This window comes from Salvia miltiorrhiza, chromosome 6 (assembly GCF_028751815.1).
Source record: "Salvia miltiorrhiza cultivar Shanhuang (shh) chromosome 6, IMPLAD_Smil_shh, whole genome shotgun sequence".
Classification (NCBI taxonomy): Eukaryota; Viridiplantae; Streptophyta; class Magnoliopsida; order Lamiales; family Lamiaceae; genus Salvia; species Salvia miltiorrhiza.
Window position 1 is genome coordinate 6,707,707 of NC_080392.1, and position 24,251 is coordinate 6,731,957.

Genomic DNA, 24,251 nt, shown 5'->3' on the forward strand with positions numbered 1-24,251 from the left:
GAAATGAGGGAGGAACAAATGAAGGGATGAATTAATGTATGATTATTCCCATGGTTTGAAAGTTCATGTCTGATGGCAGTGGGAATTCCAATTTTTAAGAAGATATTATACTACTAATTAAAAGAATGGAATGGAGATAAGAATCACCATTTCATTTCCTATTCAATTTTAGCATGTCAAGCTTTTTTGTAAAAAGAAAAAGAAAAAAAAGAAACAAACACCTAAGGGGTGAGGGGTTAGACTCAACCAGTATCCCATACATGATACTGTCCAAAAGTGATAATGCCTAACAGAAATCACAGGGGAAAAAATAAATCAAACAGAACAAAACCATACAAAATTGTGGCCCAAAAGTGACTACAACCGGAGGTCAAAAGAGACAACATCAGAAAAAAGACGAACCAAAAACCAAACCAAAACAAACTAACAATCAACATGAGATCTGAATCTAAAGCTATGATAACCAAGTTGATCCATCCTAACCAGAGCAAGAAAATAGCGAGGAGCAGAAACACAATCAAAAGTAGTCAACTCTTGAGTCTGATGCCCTTTCCTCGCCATAAAGTCAGCAAGCCGATTTCCCTCACGATCTGTAAAATCGGGTAGCGGGTATCGGGTATACTCTCACCCGCTCCGATACCCGTGCGGGTATCGGGTACCCGATACCCGCAAATTTAAAGAGGAGGGTCGGGTGCGGGTATCATATCCTCAAAAATGTCGGGTAGAGGGTACCCGCATACCCGGAGTTCGAGGGTTTTTTAGGACAGTAACTTAGGTTGATTTGAAAATTAGGACAAAAACTTTTGGACTTGTAAAAATAGGACACTAATTTTTTTTAGAGTAAAATAGGACACTAATTAATAAGTGTTGCACCCGCAAGACATTTCTCAGCCAATTATCAGCCGAGAAATGTCCTATTTTTACGACGCTTATTAATTTGTAACACCCGGGCTTTTGATGACGTGTTTAATTGCTTAAGTTTGAGTAATTAGGGTATAGATCCCTTGTTTGATTTACTTTGTAAAGAGATGAGGAGTTATATGAAGTTCCCTTGTTATTTTTAAGATGTTGAGATGTTCTTTTGATGATGTTTGGATGATGTGAGATTTTATATCCGAAATTGAGTTTGAGTATTCGAATAATTCGTGATAATTATTTGAATGAGAACGGTGAACTCGGAAGTGAGATCTGAGTCCGTTAAGACATTTTTGAAATTTTTGACTTTTTGACGATGAATAGTAAAATACTGCTATTTCGTCTTTTTGTCGACTTTCAAAATCTTATGTGCACGTCGTCGAGAAATATTCTTAGTTTTTCGATACGAGTCCAATAATGAAAGTTTATATTTTTGGACGATGAGTGAATAGTAAATCAGGATTTCTCGATAAACGAAATGAGCTCGTTTATCAGAATTTCGAGAACGAGCTTGCGTTTTCTTTATTTATATAGAATTACGAGTGCAATGAAAGTGAGTAGAGGTTGAGAGGGCGAGTAACGAAGAGTATGGGTAGTTAGTCGTTAAAACGAGACGAAACGAGATATTTAACGACTAACGGGTTAATATCCTATAATATTTAAACCTACCCTACCCCTAACCACCCCCCAACCGCCCAAACCCCTTTTCCCTCACCAAGTGTTGACTGAGATCAGCCAAACACTGCACTCACTCACTAATCACACACAACACACACACTGGCACCTAAAACACACACTACACACACCATTTTCCATTTAAGCTTGGACGGAGCTTTTGACTTCCGATTTGAGCACCGAGACGAGCGCCGATCATCTTTTCGATCACGTATCTAAGTAGGTAAGATCTCTACCTACGTTTTGATGGTTTTCTTTTCGATTTTCGTCGACGTCGAAAAACGTTGATTCTCGACTTTATTTTGAAACGACGTCGGATCGTCGTGAAATTTTAGTATGTTGTTCTTGGGTAGATGTTGAGCATGTTTAATGAAGGGAGTAAGAACGGAACGGACCGTAGCTATGAAACCCATGAGGGCAGCCCCGTTTTTCACATATTAGCTTGTCTTTCGATTTTTGTTTGATCGTTTTGACTTGATATTTGTGCTTAGGGGTATGCTAGAATCGATATATATTAAATTCGTATTTTTCCAAGCACGAAAATTGTATAAGTTTTTAGAGTATGATTATTTAAATTCGTGAAGTTTGGGACGTTGCATAATGAATATTATTGCGTATATGTGTTCTACGATATCACATGAGCATGCTAATTGATTTACAATTTATGGATGATAATTGTTGAACGAAATTAAAACTGGAATTCTGTCAAAATTTTACAGCAGTTTCAAGCTTATGTTTCGATGAGTTTTCATTGCTCGATGGCTCTGAAATTTTAGTATGTTTATCTATGATATGTGTATTTCGTCGCTGCAAAATTTCATGTCTTTTGGATGATGTTTGCTATTTTAAAGATATTTTGAAAAATCCTTGACAGAATCTGTTAACTGTTGGTAGACTTCACAAAAACGTTTATATCTATTAATCCATGAAGGATTTTGCATCACCGTTTTTTTTAAACGAAACTAGACTTCAATACTTTTCTAAAAACATAAGATTTCGATTTTTATGATCTCTGAAACAGAGCAGTTTATTATTTCAAAAATGCCCTGTTCTGTTGTCATATTTGTCCAACAGTAAAAGTGTATGAGTTTCATTGTTTATTTGGCAGATCATATGAACGTTTTCTCTTGTGAAATTTTAACCAAATCTTCAAGGATACCTTTAGTTTTGGCTGATTAAATTTGATGGAATTTTATTAAGGTTCGCCTTGTTTTCTAATGGCCTAAACAAAATTGGCAGAAACTGTCAATCATTGACAGCCTGCACTAAAAGAGCAATATCTCCAAAAATCTTTAACCTTTTTGGTTAACTACCATTTTTAGAGTGAACTACACTTCATGAAGTTTTTGAGATCAATTGGTATGAGAGTTTATGATGATTGAGTTGGTTGTTATGAAGTTTTAAAGATGACACAAAAACAGCAAAACTTTCTAGAAAATAACTTGATTATATTTGTTTTGATGGATGATACGATATGACTAAATGGTGTGAGTTGTGAGAGTTATGATTAACGCACATAAATGTTGGTATCTGACACTCGAACAATTGGTGTCGAGTATAAATGATAGTTTACTGATAAAGAGTTTTGATGATTTTGAATTGTTTGGGTTGCGTTGAAAAGATGTCAAGATGTTAAGTTTTGAGTCGAGAGACGAGTTCACGTAGTGAGATTCACGCGTTGAAATCTCGTGGCTGACATTATATATGAATAGGTCATGCCGAAATTTTTAGTGAAATTAGAATTTGAGCATAGTCGATTCTTGTTGACCCGTGACTCAAATACATGCCTAATGGAAAGTTTAACTTTCTAATTGGTTAATTAGACGAGATGAGAGCGAATAGATCTGCTAAGAAAGTGGACTTTTCGATGTGTTAAATATTTCTTTTAATTGAAGCGCTGCTAATTATAACATAAGGATGTTATAATTAATGAGTAATGACGAGAGATAATAATTGTTATATTGATTAACAATCAAGAGAGATGAACATTAGAGATACTAATGTTTCATAAAAGAAATTAGATTATTAATCGAGATTTCTTTTATAACTTCTCACCAATTCTTCATAACGATGAAGGTCCTTTTGGGAAGTAACGACTTGAGGGAGAGAGTGACGTTACTCATTGATACAGAGACACAACGAGGTGGGCATTACTTTTACTATACGTATATAGAGATCCCCTGCTTGTCGTAGGCCTCTTATACGAATGAATGCATGAGACGATTTAACTGTTAATTTCAGTTTTATATATCTATCAAACGAGTTTAATGCTACCTTTGAGCAAGTTATTTCATGACAAAATCTTTGAGTTAAAGTTATTTCAAGTATTGTCTTGCCATAAAATGTTTAAATTTTAGTATGATATCTATCTGCTTTGGCTTTGCCAATGATGCCATCGAATTCGGGTCCTGAGCAGTTGATAGCTATCCTGCCAGGACTAGTGTACACCAGTGACCGTGAGTCATCTAGCGGGTTGGCCGGTCAAGTGACCGTGAGAGGTGGCCACCTCTCCGGCACACAGTTTCAGATATGATAGATTACAAAAGAACTTAGTCTGATCAGACGAACTTTAAGAATCACAAATGAACTTAGTAAGCTTGGGCCTTTTTAGCGAAAAACTCCCTTGCTGTACTGATTATGATGGCATGACAATTTATAGTTTTGAAGCATGTATTTTTATACCTAGGCATACGTGCCCACTGAGTGCTTTTGTACTCAGCCCTGCATATGTTTTCTAAATGTGCAGGTTGAGCTGATGTGATGACGGTGCTGCAATGAGCGGAGTCTCCAGGGTTGTTAATAAATAGTTAACCTGTCTAGAATATGTCTTCATACATATGTCTAGCTACTTTCCGCTGCAAGATGTTGTTGATGTTATAGTATGTTATGTCATACTTTGAGTCTTAAGAGAATGGTTGCATATGATGTATAACTTGATTAATGATATTAATTAACTTTTACGCAGTCTTTCATAGACTGTTTTCAATTGAGTATTAATGAATAAAAATGACGAGTTTTATTAAGATGAGTAAGTTTTACGGCTATAAATGACGCCCCTTTTCTTCCCCTTCTTCTTTAACCCCATCCCTAGTCGTGGATCACTCGGCCTAACTATCCCTAGTTAGGGCGGGCTGTGACATAATTAGTGTCCTATTTTACTCTAAAAAATAATTAGTGTCCTATTTTTACAAATTCAAAAAAATTTGTCCTAATTTTCAAATCAACCTAAGTTACTGTCCTAAAAAGTCATTTGACTCCGCATACCCGCAATAATAATTTAAAATTAAGTAATTTTAAGGAATTAGGAAATATAGGAATTAGAAAATTACGAATTAGGAAATGAAATTGAATTAACCCCCCCCCCACCCGCCCTAGTTCGTCTGAACTGCCTCTCTCGCTCTCGACTCTACCCCCACCCACCTTCACTGTCACTGAGTCGTCCGCCGCCGCTGTCTTCTCACTTTGTCCGACCGCCGCCTCTCCGAACTCCGGCCATCCGCGGTTCGCCTTGCCAGTCGCCGCCCGCCTCCATAAGAAATTGACGCGACAATGCGAAGCTCTGCGCTTTCTTCCATCGCACCGTTGCCACAGCCCACCGGTCGCCAGTCGCCACGTCCGTCGCCACTGCGGTTTGCCTCGCCCGTCGCCACCACCCACTGGCGCTGCCCGCATCTTCCCGTCTCCGGCAGAATTAAGGTAATTAAGTTCTCACTTAGGAATTTAGGATTAGCCGATTAATTCATTGAGCAACTGGATTTGTTGTGTTTCTGCTGCATTTAGAGTTTTAATTCATACTTTGAGAGTTGAATTTGTTGTGCTTCTGCTGCGAATCTGCGATTAGGAAAATTTATTGTGTTGTTGGGATATGATTTGATTAAAATGCAGTTAGAAGTTTTGATAGTCATATGTTTTGAATCTTTTGATTATGATTTGATAATGCAGTTAGAAGATTATGATTTGATTTTTGATAATGCAGTTCAAAGTTTTAATAGTATTGGCCTATTGGGATATGATTTGATTTTGAATCTTTGATAATGTATTGGATTTGATAAGAAGTTTTAATGTAGTATTGGGGAAGAAGTTAGAAGAATTTATAGCCCTACTGTGACTTGTAGTATTGGCAGATTGTGTATTGATCTTTACTCTTTAGTGTTAGAAGTTACAAGTTAGATGAAATGCAAATTTTGTATTGGCACTTGGTAGTTAGAAGTTAAAATGCAGATTATGAGCTTTAGTGTTCACATTTTCTTAATATTGTATTGATCTTGTTGTCACTTGTGATAATTGTTTATAGATGGAGGCTCATTCTCAATCAACTGTACAAGATAGTAACAAAGATATTGATGTGGACATGCTAGAACAAGTCCAGATTCAGGAAGAGTTATTACAGACAGCAGGAGAAGCACAATCAGAAAGGAAAACAAGAACATCAAAGAAACGGAAACTGAATGAGAAATCGAAATAGACAGAAACAGAAACAGGGGGGGCAGTTGAAATCAGTACATTGACAAGGATTTACCATTGAATGGGTCGAAGAAGGTGATCCTCCTGTTAAGAGGCGCAAGGGAATATGCAAACGTTGTGGTGCATTAATTGCAACAGACTCACACTCCCATGGAACTAATGGTTTTAAATAACCATACAACAACGTGCATGAAGAAAAATCCAGCGGGACAAGGTCAAACAATCTTGAACTACACAAGTGGTGGGTCTGGGGCTGCAACTGGTGCTTTGACGACTTGGATATTTGATCAAAAGGAAGTTCGATTGGCATTATGTGAAATGATCATCCTCGATGAGCTGCCATTCATATTTGTTGAACGACAAAGCTTTCGAAGATTTATGGATCGATGTTGCCCGATGTTTCAGATTTATTCCAGGCAAACAATCCGTACATATTATGTGAAGCTCTTCCTCGAGTGCAAGGATATCATAAAGTCATTTTTTCAAAAGAAAAAAAGGCTTAGGTAGAGTGTCCATCACCACCGATTGTTGGACATCAGTCAATAACACAAACTTCATTTGTGTCACAGCACATTGTATCAGCAAATATTGGGTCTTACAGAAGAAGACCATCTCATTTTAACCCATCATAAGTCATAAGGGGATTGATATTGGTGCAGCGGTCGTCCAGTCACTTAAGAAATGGGGGTTGAAGAAAGTGTTATGTTCCACTGTTGATAATGCAACTTCAAATGATGGGGCAATCAGACATGTTCGAGCATTTCTTCAGACGATAGATTCCAATGTTTTAGGTGGGATGTACATCCACATGCGTTGTGCTACACACATCCTCAACTTGATAGTCAAAGACGGCCTAAATGAAATTGGAATGTCGGTGAGAAGAGTTAGAGAGGCAGTCAAATGGATTAAGGCCTCTCCAGCAAGGGAAATAAAGTTTTTCAACTTTGCTAATGCCATTAAAGATAAAGTAAATTGTACAAAGGCCTTATCCTTGGATGTCCCAACACGTTGGAACTTTACATATTTGATGTTAGAGTCCGCCGAGCCATATGAAGAGGTATTCAAGACGTGTGGGGGCATGTTTGACACATACACAGAGGACTTGATCCATAAGAAGCATGATAATGAACCTATTGGACCGCCTGAAACAGAAGATTGTGTGAAAGTACGGAAGATTATTCGATATTTGAAGAAGTTTTATGAGTTCACTCTTCTCGTCTCAGGTACTACGTACACCACATCACATTTGTTTTTCATGGAGATGTGTGATATCTTTGACCTCATAAGTGAGTTTGAACTTAATGATGATTTTGAAATAAGTTCAATGGCATCCAAGATGAAGCTTAAGATCGGCAAGTACTGGCTTGAGAAAGACGAGTTGAATCCAAATATGAATAGGATTCTTCACATTGCAGCCGTGTTGGATCCAAGGTAAAAAATGAAGCATGTGGAGAAATGCTTGAAATCGGTGTATGGACCTGAACGAGCAGCCGCTTTGACGAGTGAGATTACAAAGTCAATGAATGACTTATTTAAGTTTTACATTAGTGTTCATGGGATGAATCCAACTCCAGCTCGAACAGTTACTTCATCTACTTTAGTACCGAGTCAGAAGATGATTCATCGAGGTGCTCTTAGTCTGGCTTTAGATAGTGATGAAGAGGCTGATGTTGCTGATACCAACGAGCTGATACTCTATCTCACATAGAAGCAATACAAACTGCCAAAGCAAGAGGTCGATCAGTTTGATATTCTACAGTGGTGGTTCAAGAATAGTCCACGTTATCCCGTTTTGTCTGAGATGGCAAAGGATATATTGGCTATCCCCATCTCGAGTGTTGCTTCAGAGGCTGCATTTAGCACATGAGGCCAAGTTCTCTCCCCATATAGGAGCTCATTGACATCCAGTATGGTTGAGGTTTTGATTTGCGCCGAAGATTGGTTGAGGTCTAGTTCTATTGACAAGAAAGATGAAGAAGGAGTACCACATGAAGAATTACAAAGAGAATTTGAAATGGGTAAGTAAATTTCATTATTCTATTTAATATGCATATGCTTTAATTGTTGATTTATTTTGTAATATTTATTTATTTTGTGTGTAGTGTTAGTCCTTCGAGCTGCAGCGACGGGACCCACACAAATAGCTCAGAGTGAGAGTGGGATGGTGTCGAGTCAGAGTTGGTGGAGTGGGATTGGAAATGACCAACTAGCAAGTGCCAGTGGAATGAATTTTGCCATTTAGACACTATTAATTTTATTTTGAAACTACCTCTAGGTCCTCTACTATTACTTTATTATTGACTTTGTCTTTATTAGATTGTTGGATTGACCTTTGATTTAAGCGTTTGAACTTGAATTTTAATCGTTGTGCTTGTTTGTCAGCTGTTTATTTATTATTTATTCGTCACAGGTTTTATGGATAATCGATGAAATAGAAAGGATATTTTCAATTTTTTTGTGAAATGAGGGCCAAAATACCCTCCAACGGGATAAAAATACCTGCGGATAAAGAGGATACCCGCAAATTGCGGGACAAAAATACCCTCTCGCGGGACAAAATACCCTGCAGCGGGACAAAATATCCCCAAAATTAAAATCAACAAAAAATCGCGAGACTATGCGGGTACCCTCACACCTTCAGCGAGTATCCGCTGCGGGTATGAGGGTACCCGTAGGATGTACGCGGGGCGGGTTAGGGTGGGGATTTCGGTGGATTTTGTCCCGCGGGTACCCGCATTTTGCGGGTAGGGTACACGCGGGTACCTGATTTTACAGCCCTAGATATGAGTGAAACGAACCTGCCGATGCCGAATAAGCTGTCGGATCCAGGCAGTGGCGGATCTAGTGAAGGGCGGTGGGGGTACAGCTATACCCCCAAAAAAAGAAAATTTCTAGTAGTGGTATTATGCATTAAGGGGTTTAATATATATTTGACTTGTATTTGCACACCCAAAAGTTCCCACCGGCCAAGTCACTTAAGTGAATTTTTTTAGTTTGGGCTTTGGGCCCAACTAAAATTAAAAAACGGTAGCTGCTAAAGAATCAGACAAAAGAATTAGAGAGAGGGTGATAATTATGTAATTTTTTTTGTTTTAACAATATTTTGGAACGCACTATGTTTTACATTAAATTATATCTTTTATATTTATATTGACAAGACTATTTTTCCGTACCCCCAATTTAAAAATCCTGGATCTGCCACTGGATCCAGGCAATTGTATGTTGGATACTAGCATGACCATGATGCCCTGCAGACAAGAGCAAAACGATCGCTGTAGCATCCAACTCGACCCACATATGATCAGAGAAAAGAACAGCTAGCTTGAGATCCTCGAGCAGAGCAAATAACTCAGCCTCAAAATTGGAAGTGGCAGCGCAAGGGGTATAGAAGGCAGAAAGAAGAGCGCCAGTGTGATCACGAACCACTCATCCACCAGCACCGCGCTGCGTCTGAGAATCATAAGAGCCATCAGTGTTCAGCTTCACCCATGGAAACTCTGGGGGATCCATCAAACCAAAGTGGATGCAGAGTCCTCTTCACAGGAGAAACTGGAGGCATGAAATCAACTAGGGGTATGTGTAGGAAGTTTAATTAATAGTCAAATTTTACACATGACATTTTCACTTGTATAAGTTTAATAATATAAAAAATTGAGATATTTTAAGCTATTAAAACCATAACCTACCTTGATTACTACGATTGATAATATATATAAGAACTTATAATAATCATAAATACGATCTTCATTACATCCTCCGTCTCATATATATAAGCATAGTAGAATTTATACAAGGATTAAAAAAATATTAATTAAAAATAAAAATATACAAGTAAACTTTTTAATATATTCATATTTTCATTTAGAAATGAATTAAAGTTGGAGTAAATTAAAGAATTAAATGGTGATATAATATTAAATGAGTAAAAAAATATTATTATTTTTATAAAAATAAACCTATATATGAAAGATCCATAACAAAATAATAAGCCCATATGAATGAGATGGAGGAAGGAAATAATATTGGTGCATTCATTGATTGCATGCTCATTTAACTAGATGTGTTTTCAAATTTGCAGGATGAACTTGTTGTAAATACTAAATAGTGTTTCTTTCCCTTAAATTTTATGGTTAATTCTTAAAATACATGAACTTTTTATTTATTGCAATTTTCTTCTAATTTAACCATATATATATTGTCAAATCAAATTCGATGTGGCAACGTGGCTATTGGGAGTCCATGTTTATAGTTCAAAACTATGTAGCATAGGAGTTAAGTGTTAAACATCGTTATCATTAAGAAAATTGTGTGTATACATGTATTTGTGTAAAATTGCGTTGTACATACCTCATCAAATTTTTTTAAAAAGGGGACATGATTTATGACTTCTGACACTAGAGAATATCAGTATATTATAAAATTGTAAGATCTAATAACTTGTACTTCACCCCTTCCATTATTTCTAGCGTACTTGTTAAATTGGGTTAGGGGGTTAAAATTAGGGAAATGAAAATAATAGGCTGCACCGATCAAAATAATAAAAATGAAAATGATATTGTAGATCGAGTAACTAAATTTTAAATATCACAAATTTATAACAACTCGCTTGCCGTCAATAAAATCGAATCACTTTTGAGTGTCTACTTAACGAAATGTCACAAGCTCGAGCCTCGAATGCCGATGGTTTCTTCATGATTTTTCATTTATAGTTATTTATTATAAATTTGAACCCTCAAATTGCATCGCTCGAGTCTTGATATTGATTAGCACGCCCTTTACTAATCCAGTTTGACTCAACAAATTTATTTTCCGTTAAGTACACTGAAAATAAATACTCACTCGTTCCCATTTGGTCTCCTTTTTAAATTGTTCCGTTTGATTTGGTTGAATTTTTTTATAACTAATTTTCACTATTATAAATATAAATTCACACTCCTTTACACGTATTTATATTATAATCTTACTCTTTTAAATAATCATATAAAAATATTATTTCCTTCATTTATTTATTTTTATCAGAAAAGGAAAATATTATTAACCAACAGAAGAGAGTGAAAGTTCAGAAACAAGGCCAACAAGAAGGCCGAGCAGAGAACCAAGGAAAAGGGCCATTCTTAGCCGAAGAACAAAAGTCAATCCTCCAACTTTGCCGCCATGAATCAGAATCTAAAATTAATGGCCGATGTGCTCCCATCCTGATTAAACACCTGCTTCCAACTCCAAATTCTCGACTTAATCTCTGTAACCACTCTTTCTCTATTCCATTTTCCTTGGTTAAAACGAACCTCATTCCTTATTTTCCAAATACACCAGACAGTGTCATTATTTCCTTCGTTTATAAAAAATGTGACACTTTTTGTGGATATAAGTTAAGAATAAGATATAAGATAGGAAAAGATATAGATGCCATTACCATATTCTAAAATGAAAAATATATTTTTGATTGACAACAAAAATGATAAAAATGTTAAATGTATCATAGTAGGAGTACTTTTTTTGGCACGAAGAGTATAAGTTTTTGCGTATAAAAAACAAAACAACGAACCGACCCACCCAAGCATGACAGCCTGTCTACTGTACCAAGGAAAATGGAAAGCGGAAATTGAATTGCTCAATTCTGAAGAGCTACAACTTTTTCTATTTTTTTCTTTTTGATTCAGTTTCATCTCACACACACCCACGTATATAAGGGTGATCTAAAATAAACACTTTTTTTGAAGAGAAAAAAAAAAAACACTTTTTGAAATATAAAATAATAATTATTTTTAATTCTTAAATCATCAAGATTTACAGTTAATTTATCACTTTATTGGATGAATTCATGATCCCGAGTTCAAATCTCATAAACAACAAAAAAATTATCTTTCGCAATTCATACATTTACATAGCGAATTCATACGTGTTTTACATAGAATTCATATATTTTGGCTAGTTCTTATTTTATATGTTAAAAAAGTATTTATATCGGAAGAACGTTCGAGACGAAAAGTACAACTACAAATTGATGGAGAGCATAAATATATCTGTTTATTTGTTAGTGTTTGACAGGTATGAGATCATATCATAACCCAAAATCTATATATATATATATATATATATATATATAGGGGAAGGCTAAAATAAGAACGCTTCTTAAAATATAAATTAGGAACCATTTTCAGCCCTTAGATCATCAAGATCTACGGTTGATTCATCACCTTGTTGGATAAATTCATGTTCCTGAGTTCGAATCCCAAAGGTAACAAAAAATTATTTTTCGCAATTCGTACCTTTATACAGTTTATTCATGCGTGTTATACATAAAATTCATGCATTTTTACTGGTTCGTAATTCTTAAAATAAGGGTGGTTTATTGAATAACCGCATTAAAATTCATATATATAGAGGGTGTGGTACTAGCTAGAGAGAACTACATTATTTGTGAAAACGTGAGAACCATCAAATCTAATGCATCCGCTGTAAAAACTACTGCATTCGCTATTAAAATTAATGCACTCAAAAAAATAAAAAAAAATTGCTCCCTTCAGGATTCGAACCCATGATCTGCATTCATCCAACAAGATGATACATCCACCGTAGATCTTGATGATCGAATGGCTGAAAATGGTTCTTCGTTCTTCTTTTATTTATGGTTCTTTCTTAAACCTCTCCATATAGTAAATAGTAAATAGTAAATTATGTTTTTTCAGTTAATATTACCCTATTATTTATGAAAATATTTTTTTCAATATTTTTGTTTATTTTTGTATATATATAGGGAGAGGTTCAAGAAAGAACCATAAATAAAAGAAGAACGGAGAACCATTTTCAGCCATTCGATCATCAAGATCTACGGTGGATGTATCATCTTGTTGGATGAATGCAGATCCTGGGTACGAATCCTGAAGGGAGCAATTTTTTTTATTTTTTTGAGTGCATTAATCTTAACAGCGAATGCATTAAGTTTTACAGTGAATGCATTAGATTTGATGGTTCTCACGTTCTCACAAATAATGTAGTTCTCTCTAGAATCACACCACACACATATATATATATATATATATATATATATATATATATATATATAGGGGAAGGCTAAAATAAGAACGCTTCTTAAAATATAAATTAGGAACCATTTTCAGCCCTTAGATCATCAAGATCTACGGTTGATTCATCACCTTGTTGGATAAATTCATGGTCCTGAGTTCGAATCCCAAAGGTAGCAAAAAATTATTTTTCGCAATTCATGCCTTTATACAGTTTATTCATGCGTGTTATACATAAAATTCATGCATTTTTGCTGGTTCGTACTTCTTATATATATATATATATATATATATATATAAAGAGGTTTATTTTCAGAAAATAGTAAATTATGTTTTTTCAGTTAATATTACCCTATTATTTATGAAAATATTTTTTTCAATATTTTTGTTTATTTTTTATTTTATCAATTCCAAATCATGCATATATTTTTTCTTGTAATTTTTTCTATTGTTCAACTAAAGTATTGAGTTTTTTCTCTTAAATATATTATAAGTGTTAGTTTATAAATATATAAAAATGATAACAACAATGAATATATATAAAAAAACTCAATAAACATAAATAAAATTATTAAAATATTATTAATATTGATAAGATTTATGATTATATATAGACTTTTGACGTATTTATTTATTTATTCTTTCATGAACATTTAATGAGAAAATATAAGAGAAATTTTGAACATTTAAGATTAATCAAAGCACTATCATTGTGTATCAATTACAATCTCATTAAATTGATTATAACATAATCATATATAGCACAATAATATTTCTTGTATTAGTTAATTTTTTATCTGTTAAATATTTTATAGGTGTTATATGGAGTTCGAGGGTTTTCTAGGACACTAACTTAGGTTGATTTGAAAATTAGGACAAAAATTTTTGGACTTGTAAAAATAGGACACTAATTTTTTTTAGAGTAAAATAGGACACTAATTAATAAGTGTTGCACCCGCAAGACATTTCTCAGCCAATTATCAGCCGAGAAATGTCCTATTTTTACGACGCTTATTAATTAGTGTCCTATTTTACTCTAAAAAAAATTAGTGTCCTATTTTTACAAATTCAAAAAAATTTGTCCTAATTTTCAAATCAACCTAAGTTACTGTCCTAAAAAGTCCTCTGACTCGTGTTATATGTATAATAAGATCACCAAAGCTACGGCAGAGCAGAGACCACACCAAGAGGTCAGAGCAGAGACTACGGCAGAGCAGCATAGATGACAGTGCAGAGTAGCTCAGATGTCAGAGCAGAGACCAGAGCAGCGCATCTCCACGATCAGAGCTGATGCCAAAGCTGAAAACACATAGTTAATGGAAGAGTTCAGAGCAGAGCTGCTCAAATGCCAGAGCATTGATATAGCAGCCCCAAGGCCTGAGAAGAGTCTAGAGCTTGCAGCTCAAAGATCAGATCAGAGCTCAGAGGTCATTGCAGAGATCAAAGCTTTTGGTAGGTAGGGGGGTGTTTGCGGCGACGGCATATAACCGGCCGTGTAGCTACCCTTGCTGCTTACCGGTGGTTTACGTCTCTTTGGTTTGTGCGTTTGAGGATGGTTAGTTTTTGGCGACGGAGTCTCACCGGCCAAAACTTTTTTCCTCCATAGTTTTTAGGGTTTAGGGTTAACGGCAGTGGGGTGCTTACAGCGACGGCGTATAACCGGCCGGGTAGCTACCCTTTCTGTTTTTTGTGGGGTTTGGTTGGGTTGTTGGTTGTGGGGGTGCTTACGGCGACGGCGTATAACCGGCCGTGTACCTTCCCTTCTTTTGGTTTAGGTTCGTTTGAGGTTGGCATTGGCGACGGCGTCTCACCGGCCTTTTGCCTTCCGATCTGTTTGGGTTTTGGTTTTCGTGAGGTTAGAGCCGAGATTGTTTGGGGACGATGGTTAGGTCGGAGTTTCGGAAACTTTCTCTTTCGCTCTTTCCTCCGTTCTTTTTTCGTCTTGTAGACGAGTACTCTTTTTCCTTTTTACGATTTTTCTCTTTGGGTTTTCCGTACAAATATTTTAATGGGGCTCGGCCCTTAGTCTGTTTTTCTTGTGCTTTCAAGGGTTTATCCACACATTAATATATATGTGGGTAAAAACTTTTCTCTACACTTTTATTGTGACACATGTTGACATTTGCATTATGTGTGGGTAAATATCTATACCCACACATAACCTTATTTTTTACCCACATTTACGTGTGTGGCTGAAAATCCAAATTCTTGTAGTAGAATTGCATCTCTTTGCACGTATTCCTCGAAGTTAGGCGGGGTTGATCGAATACTCTCCGACGAGTCACTACTAGACGCCTTGTACGTGTCCCGAATCGTCATCTCTCCAGTGGGCAGCTCATTCACCTTCATAGATAGGCTGCCTCACGATCACGATAAACGAACCCTCTATTGGTAATAACACGTCGTTGTGGTTGCGACTGGGCGAAAAATTGAGCAACCGTTTGCAATTGGACGATGATATCCATGATTTCTTACGTCTCCCCCCTCGTACGAAGACGAAGAATCATCGAACCACTTAGCCATTTTTTGGTGGAGATGAAAGAAATGAAGAAGAAATTATAGAGAAAGAGCGAAAGGGATGAATGAAATGGGGATAAATGGGGGATTTATATAGGAAGAAAAAGAAAATAAAATAAAATAATAAAAAAAAGAAAAAAAATAGTCGTTAATAGCCGTTGGAGAAGAAGAAAAAAATCAATTAAAATCGCCGGATGAGCCTTACTCATATTAGTAAGACCCACATCAGCTTACTCATCGGCCGCCTTACTCGCGTAAGGCCGATCGAATAAGCCGATGTCGCTGCTCTAATTTTGACCTATGTTTAGGATCGATTATCACCCTAAACTCTCAAAAATGGATCAACTAAGCTGTCGTCTTGTCTAACAACACAATATTGTTGTCTAAAAGAATTATTATGTAGGTCCCATCACAAAAAAAAAAAAAAAGAGTTGAAAGTTACACACGACCTTGCAACTTCATATTGCAACCAAAATACCCTCTCGGAAAATTTTATCTCCGACCAATTTTTTTCACATGGATTGAGAGAAGATCCTTCAAGTATAGAACTGTCTGAGAAAAAAGTTTGTTATTCTCATTCAACAACTAAATGATCACATCTTCAGCCATTGGCCTTGTTAGTTAATCATGTCACTTAAGATATTCACAGTTGCAATTTCAATAACAATCAAATACTATTTTAAAAGAAATATTTCACGAATGCAGATAGGAAAAGACAAGATTTCAACAAGAAAAATACCTACCTCTCAATTTTACAAGCATAAAACCTTCGACCAGGATTATGTTTTATTCACGATGTCCACCTCAGTGACTTCACCTCCTGACTTCACCTCTGTTTCTTTATCTTCACTTTGTCCACAAAGAACTCAATGAATACGAACTTTTTTTCCTTTTGCTGCACCTAGGGGTAGGATTCGGCTCAATCCCTTACCAAAAAAATCGGGTAGCCGAACCGAAAACTACCCTAAACCCAGTACCCAACCTCAAATCCTATCCTAATATTCGAGTCGGGTATTCGGGTACACCTATATAATACTCGCTTAATTTGTCTCAATAAAATACTCCCTCCGTCCCATGAAGCAAGATCAAGTTTCCTTTTTGATCTGTCACACGAAGCAAGATCAGTTTTTAAAAATAGCAAAAAAAAAATATACCTTTTATTCACTTTTTCACCTACCACACTTAACAAAATTCCAATTTCTTAATTCCCGTGCCGAAAAGAACTAGGTCTTGCTTCATGGGACGGAGGGAGTAATATTGTGGGTGAAAAAGGTATCACATTGTAATGTTAATAATAATAATAATAATAATTAATTATATTATGAATGGAGAAACAGGTCCACCATATGGTAGAATAAGTAAATAAGTTTATATATTGAAGATAATATGTTGTGGGGTAATACATATAAATGAAAAGATTATTTTTTGTGGATGTACCAAAATAACAAAAATGAACTCTTTTTTAGGGATAAATAGAGTATAGAAAAGCACAGTTTTAAGGAATTTTTTAATGTTATTTTTTATAAATTTGATTTTTTGGTACTCTAATATGCCAATTTTTCTTCCGCAATTCACACTCAATCCTACCGTTTTTTTTCTTACTTCTTTCTCTTTATGTTTCTTCTATTTTCCCTTTTTAAATATAATATTGGTAAAACGTTTAATATACACATCAAAATAAAGTTAATAACAAAAGCTTTAATTTAATAGTATATATTATATGAAAAATAAATTTAAAAATTAAAAATTATAGAAGTTAAAAATTTTAAACAAAATTATTTTTTTCTCCCTCTTGTTATTTTTTCTCTCTGATTCTTTTCACATTTTATTATCTTTTTTGATTACTCTATTTTCTTTATTTTTATTTTTATTATATGTTATAAACAATATATTTTCTTCTTACAATGCATTAAATATATTGTGTTATTTGATTAAGGACAAGTAAATGATTTAACTACTTAAATTTTGTGATTTACAACTTACAAGTGAATCATTCATGATTGATTAAGTATGTATGGTATATAACTTAGTTTTAATTAGTTTTTTACTTTTATTTTACGTAATTATAACAATTTTCGTGCATTGCACGGATAGCAGTACTAGTATATAAACAAATGTACCAGACATAAAAAAAAAATCAAAAAAGAAAAAGAAAAATACACATGATGTAAATTGTAATGTAATGTCATTTGCAGTGCTCATCTGGTTATTACAGAATTTTGTCAATTGCACATTTTCGCACCCGGAATGGAACAGATATTTAAACAAAAAAAGGGGGGATAACTAGCATTACTCATCTCATATTTCCATGATGTGTGAAGGAAAGAAAACTAGATGAGTTATACCAATCCAAAATATAGAAAGGTCAATCATATATCTAAATGTAAATGCCTGCAGGTTAATAGCAAATGGAATCTTCTCCAAAAGAGCTAAAACACAACCTAGTCTTGTTATCTGATCCAAAACTAAATTTAAGATCAGAATCATCATGGTTTGAAGCACTGCTTGTCGACGGAAAGGAGAAAACAACGCTTGGTGCTGACTTATTAGTGCCAAAACTGTAGGAAGGAATACTAGGCATACCGCTTGGTTGGGTCGTCACACTTGCTGAAGAAGATGGGACGATAGAAGGTGTTGGCGGTTCTGAGAGCACACCTGCAGAGGCAGAAACAGGGAAAGTGAACCCCAGTCCATTGTCCAAGGAAGCTGCACGTAATGGAGCCCTGTTGGTAAAAATTGACGCCAATGAAGGTTTTGTCCCGTGATTCTTTAAAGGCTCTGCTTCAGTTGTTGTCTTTGCATCCTGTCCATTACTTAGAGGAGGAAGAGAAAACTGTGAACCTGTCTCAGTCTGTCTATGATTAGTTGTGGCAAGAGCATTCTGCAAAAAGGAGTTATCCATCATTTACTGGGTGAATCCAGATTAAATTCTAGGGTACTAAACGAAGGACTTGGTTGCTTATAAGGCAAATATGCTTTTCGTCAACTTTCCGTTTGTTGGCATCTTTCATTTACTGGGCGGAAAATAGGCCGTTATATTGGAGCTCCATTACATTTGGGTTACTTATATAATCACATTTACTACCCAAGTCACAGCAGCATCTTAGGTAGTCAACCGTAATAGGAGAAACAGATATAAATACCAGGAAATATGAAGCAAGGACTTATAGTGCATTGAGAAGCAACATAGAAAGAGATTAAATACCTTATTCCAATTTTGGGCCTGAGGACCAGAAGTTCTTTTAAGACCGAAAACAGGCATTGCATCAGCACCAGGTGTGCTGTTCGAAGAGCCAGTAAAAATTGAGCTAGAAGCTTTAGCGATTCCTGTGGCTTCGTCTCTTGCTTCATTCACTCCTTTGGCATGAGAATTTCCTAAAAATTTGAACTTGTTGCTACTTTTGTTAACTTCCACAGGGAAGTTTGGGCCCAATATATCAGTGTTCTTGTGAGAAGCAGGGTCTTCATGCGCTGAGCTTCTATTTTCTACGTTACTGACATCAGTGGCGTCAGGAGAAGATCCCCATGCAGTCACCAACTTCAATTCGGCTTCTTTCTGTTTAGGGGTGGGATTGTTTCTATCGAGGAATTCTAGTGCTTTCCTAGCTGCCTGACTAGCAGATAAATTTGTGCTTGATGTACCTCTATCAGAGGGACGTGACACATTATCCCCTGACAAGTATTTAGATACACCACCAGTTTCAGCTGGTACAATATCCATTTCTGCACTAGGTAAGAAACCTCCAAGTTCTTGGGTTGGTGGCGCTTTAGGAGGAATTTCTTTAGGCGAACTCAGGAAAATAGATCCTCGTGGACGGACTTCAGAAGCAAATTTATTCCTGATATGCCGAATAGGGCCCACAGAACCATAGGCATCAACCGTCACACCCCTCGATTTCACCTGAAAGTCATTTAAATCCGTTATATGCTAAACCCACAAGTCCAAAATATTTTGTAGGCCACCTTGATTAATCCTACCATGCACACTGAACATAGGAAACAATAGTAAGTCTTGAGTATACAATGAAAAATTCATTGGAACTATAACATCACCAATGGGAAGTGCATAATGGAATTATGGGAAAAGCAAATACTACCTGCTCATAGGGGGATGCCTGAGGTTGTCGAAAGGGAGTTGATGTGTTTGCATACTGACTATCAACTTGCATCTGAATCACCAAAAAATGTGCATTAAGAATACGTAACTCTAGTAACATATTCTGGCAATGTAATGGCGTATACCTTGGTTTTGGGCTTTGAAAATATGGTTCTAGAATAGGGGGTTCTAGGAAAATCTTGAAGCCTACTCCTCCCCCTCTGACTCTGGGGTGTAGTATAACCATGACGAGTGTGCACCACAGACCCAGGCCAACATATGGATGGTTTAGGTGAAGGTGATGGAAAAAGTAGCGGCTTTCTTGCAAACTCATTGGTTGGTTGAGCTCTTTCACCTTTAGAAATGGAATTATGAAGATCTTGGCCTTCTTCAGTGGTACGACGAGCCATGTATGCACGAGCAATATCAATTGGGGAAGCACTAACACCAGGAACCTGCACCAAATTTTGACAGAGTGTTATTTCTACTCAAAAGATTAATTACATGAATAGATACAAGAAGCTGTAGCTAGTGTGTTCAGACTCTACTGCATTATTTTCAAATAAAAGCTATGAAAAGACTTATATATTCAGGCCAGGGAGGTTCGTAAATTGTACTGAACAAGAAAATTCTGAACAAAATGCAGATACAGAATATGGACTCACATCTGACTTTTCACAAGAATAACCAATCACAGTTCTCTCCTTATATTCCTGTCTCCCTTCAGAAGGTGTTTTAAGTATCTCAGGCCTCCATGGAATCAGTTGAGCATCTCCTTGAGAATTACTGCTTGATTTTTGCTCCTCCTCCTTGTTCACCCTTGAATTTAATATCTCCATCAAATGAGTGATTTCCTCCCTGCAGTGTACCGGACAAATCAATTGCAATTTTTGAGTTAGTGAGAAGAAACTCACAAAACCATATATTTCCAAATATAACTTGTAGTGAATATAGTCTATATGCACTAATAGTGCATTTCAAGAAACTTAAACAGACACTGAGGGGAATTTGTTTATGAAAAGACAGCCATGTCAGGCATCTAAGTTCCACCACCCACCAATTGCAATCATAAGTAAACTCACAGACATGGCACAAGAAACTCAGAATTTATCAAGATCAGCAAGACTCGAAAATAAGCTTCACAGCCATGGCGGCAACATCACTAGCATTTCCTATACTTATATGTTCTGCTTTTGATGAATTCTAGCCCCCAACGAGTTACGTGATCAGACAAGCATATTTCAGAAAATTTTAGATTGGTGATTCTGCTTCAATGCTGGACAAACAAGTTCAACTATATGAAACTAGAGTAATAGAGAGACATTTGTTGTTTAAACTGGGAAAAACATAGTGGAGAAACCTGTTCTCCCGGTTGTTCCCCATGTTTCTATATTGGAGTCTGAAAATGAGACAAAAAGTGCACCATGTTGAAGATTCAAATGTGCAAACACTGCATGTACTGTGCAAAAACTGAAATGAGCACTTCATCTTTTATTACTACTTCCATTTTCCCTGGACCCTCATAAAGTAAATCATGTTGAAAGTGGGAAAGCACACTTCTTTCTTCATCGTAATACAGAATTTATCTGAAGGATTGCTTTGATTAATCTAAATTTAGTTAATCAATAGTTCAATGCACATTAGAATGCTGGCAATCCTTCATTCTTAAATCCAGATAAAATTCATCATCGCCGTACCTATCTCGACATCAAGCTTAGAAATCAAAAGGAAACTTTAAAATAACAAAGATCAAAAAGCCACCGGAAACGTTATAAACGTCTTCACTAATCTCTATCTCGGTAGGCCCTCTACATCTTGCAGTTCGGAGTAAACGTATAGTTCAGACAATTCCTCATAAAAACAGTTGTATTCAAGCATTCAGAGTCCAGAAATACGGCATGTTCGCTTACTACTCTAAGGGCTAAATTAATCCCCCAAGATTGAACTTTCAACACTAAAATTAGGGCAACCCTCCGAGATACGAAAAAGTACCTAGTAAAAGTGTTGCCTTTAATCAACTCCTCGATTCTGGCAAAATCGGAATCAGCCCGAATTCCATCCTTTTCTTCAGTAGATCTGAGCACTATAGACTGCACAAAAATCATAAAAAGTCACAAACAAAAGAAATACATATTGATATAAACAAGCACTTGCAGACTACAAAAAATCCGGAAAAAAAATGAGAATGATAGGGTGAATGCAACATTCAGAATCGGAACCTGAGTGGTTTCGCGCAAATTAGCGCCGGAAATATTCATGATTTTGCAACTCAAAATTCAAATGAGAACACAGAGAATTCTTTGATGTTGATGGCGGCCGAAGCTCGACACATTCATAATCGACGATGGCACTTTTGTTTATTGAGAATTGAGAAATGCACTCTAAGCCCCCTCAAATTGTTACTACTATTTGGTTTAGACTAGTATGTGTCCGCTCTTGCGATGCACGACCATCATCGAAATTGAGCGATAATTTAAATAAATAAATAAAAATGTTAAACATAATATATATATATATATAGGGAGAGGTTCAAATAAGAACCACTAAATAAAATTAGAACGGAGAACCATTTTAAGCCATTCGATCATCAAGATCTACGGTGGATGCATCATCTTGGTGGATGAATGCAGATTCTGGGTTCGAATCCTGAAGGGAGCAAAATTTTTATTATTTTCGGATGCATTAAATTTAATAGCGAATGCATTAATTTATATAGCAGATGCATTAATTTTAATGGTTCTTATGTTCTCATGATAAGTGTGGTTCTCATTATAACCACACCCTATATATATATATATATATATATATAAGTAAATATAAACATAAATGATCTCAATAAAAAATAAATTATTCACAATATAATCTCAATAAAAATATCAATCTGAAAACATTCGAATTTTCAATTATTGAAATAGCAATTAATTGATTTAATTGATAATGTGTATAAATTTATAAATAAATAAATTATGAAATATCAAAAGCAAGTATAAATGATAATGAGTATCATTATGGATCATATAATATTCTAAGATGTACAAAACTATTTATTTACATATAGTATAACTGTAGTTTAATATAGTTTTCGAATGCATATTTATGAGGTTATTTTGTTTATGCTCAAATTTTAAAATAAAGTTACAATGTATACATTTTTTTTTTCAATTGGAAAGTGAAAAAATAAAGGGTTTAACATGAGATATGTGTCGTTCATTTTCCAAAATAAAATGTATACAATTTCAGTAAATTTAAATAAATGTGCTACTAAAAAATTAAACTCTTCAATTTACTTTTATTTTTTATTTTTAAAGAAAATCGATAATGGTTCTCTAATTACTGATTTTCCAATGAGTAATTTTGAAGCTTAAAAATTCGATTTTTAAGATATACTATATATATTAATTTATCTACAAATTTATATTAATATAAAGTTGACCTTTAAAAAAATATTTTTAAGCTAAAGATTTCTAAAATGAACAAATATAAGTTTCATCATTGTAATTGCATTAAACTGATATAATAAAAATATAAATAGTAAAATATAAAAAATACTGATCTATAGTAAAAACATAAAAAATAAAATAAAAAAAGAGTAAAATTTTGGAATAGCCAAAATGGATCATAAAACACAAATTATGGCCACTCATTGAAAAAACATAAATTTTGGTCATTTTTATAGCTTTGGGACGTTTTTGCCCTTAATTGGGCGGACTGGGTAGGGTCAGGAGCGCGGGTCGCGTGCCGCACGCTGGTCGGGTTAGGCACTTATGGCACTATTAGTGCCATAAGTGCCAACGAAATTTTTTTTTACTCCCTCTGCCCTGTCTAACCCCCCAGACCCCCGACCCCACCCACCCCCAAGCCAAAAACAAAAAAAAAATTACTCCCCCTAGATAAAAATAAATCAAATTTTACTTTTGTTATTTTATTTTATGGCATTAATAGTGCCATAAGTGCCAACGAAAATCCAAAATAAAATCAAGTAAAATGGTCTTTTTAGCACTTATGGCACTATTAGTGCCATAAGTGCCAAACATGCAGAACAAATATAGAAAAAACAGCATCATCTAAACCCTAAATGGAACATTTAAACCCTAAATGGATAATCTAAACCCTAAATGGAATATCTAAACCCTAGAGGAAGTGTTTAAAAAGTTCCTTTTGGCTTGGGGGTGGGTGGGGTCGGGGGTCTGGGGGGTAGACAGGGCAGGGGGAGTAAAAAAAACATTTTCGTTGGCACTTATGGCACTAATAGTGCCATAAGTGCCTAACCCGACCCGCGTGCCTGATCCTACCCGGCACGCGACCCGCGCTCCTGACCCTACCTAGTCCGCCCAATTAGGGGTATATTAGGCATATTGCCTAATTAATGGCCATAATTTGTGTTTTTTCAATTAGTGGCCAAATATTGTGTTTGCATGTTCAATGTGGCCATTTGACACCATTGTTTCATAAAAAAATATGGAAAAAGGAATGAAAGAACCGTGAATTTTAAAAAATGAGAAATGAGAGAGGAGATGATAGAGGAGAGAAGAGAGAGGAGAGAGAAAAAAATAATTTGG

General features: G+C 35.5%; 1 protein-coding gene and 1 long non-coding RNA gene across 2 annotated transcripts; one reads left to right on the forward strand and one right to left on the reverse strand.

Annotated features, from left to right (window-relative positions):
- Positions 1-1,682: 1,682 nt before the first annotated feature.
- On the forward strand, positions 1,683-4,613 carry LOC130988281 (uncharacterized). Its single transcript, XR_009090039.1, has 3 exons — positions 1,683-1,813; positions 3,667-3,733; positions 4,337-4,613. It is a non-coding gene; the product is annotated as an uncharacterized LOC130988281 (long non-coding RNA).
- Positions 4,614-17,769: 13,156 nt separating this feature from the next.
- On the reverse strand, positions 17,770-22,119 carry LOC130988282 (uncharacterized). The gene is made up of 7 exons (XM_057912086.1): positions 21,912-22,119; positions 21,685-21,782; positions 20,358-20,550; positions 19,839-20,147; positions 19,694-19,765; positions 18,802-19,497; positions 17,770-18,477 (listed from the first exon to the last, which is right to left on the reverse strand). Exons 1-7 carry the CDS (start codon positions 21,948-21,950, stop codon positions 17,995-17,997), a joined length of 1,890 nt encoding a protein of 629 aa, XP_057768069.1. The 5' UTR covers positions 21,951-22,119; the 3' UTR covers positions 17,770-17,994.
- Between the last annotated feature and the right edge of the window lie 2,132 nt (positions 22,120-24,251).

Bases quoted from the DNA above. Each gene is read 5' to 3' on its own strand.
- LOC130988282 (XM_057912086.1), bottom strand. From the start codon at position 21,950: ATGAATATTTCCGGCGCTAATTTGCGCGAAACCACTCAG. The intron at 19,766-19,838 runs GTATACGCCATT...TTGGTGATTCAG, and splicing joins TTTCAAAGCCCAAAACCAAG to ATGCAAGTTGATAGTCAGTA. The intron at 18,478-18,801 runs GTATTTAATCTC...TCCTTTTTGCAG, and splicing joins AGGCCCAAAATTGGAATAAG to AATGCTCTTGCCACAACTAA.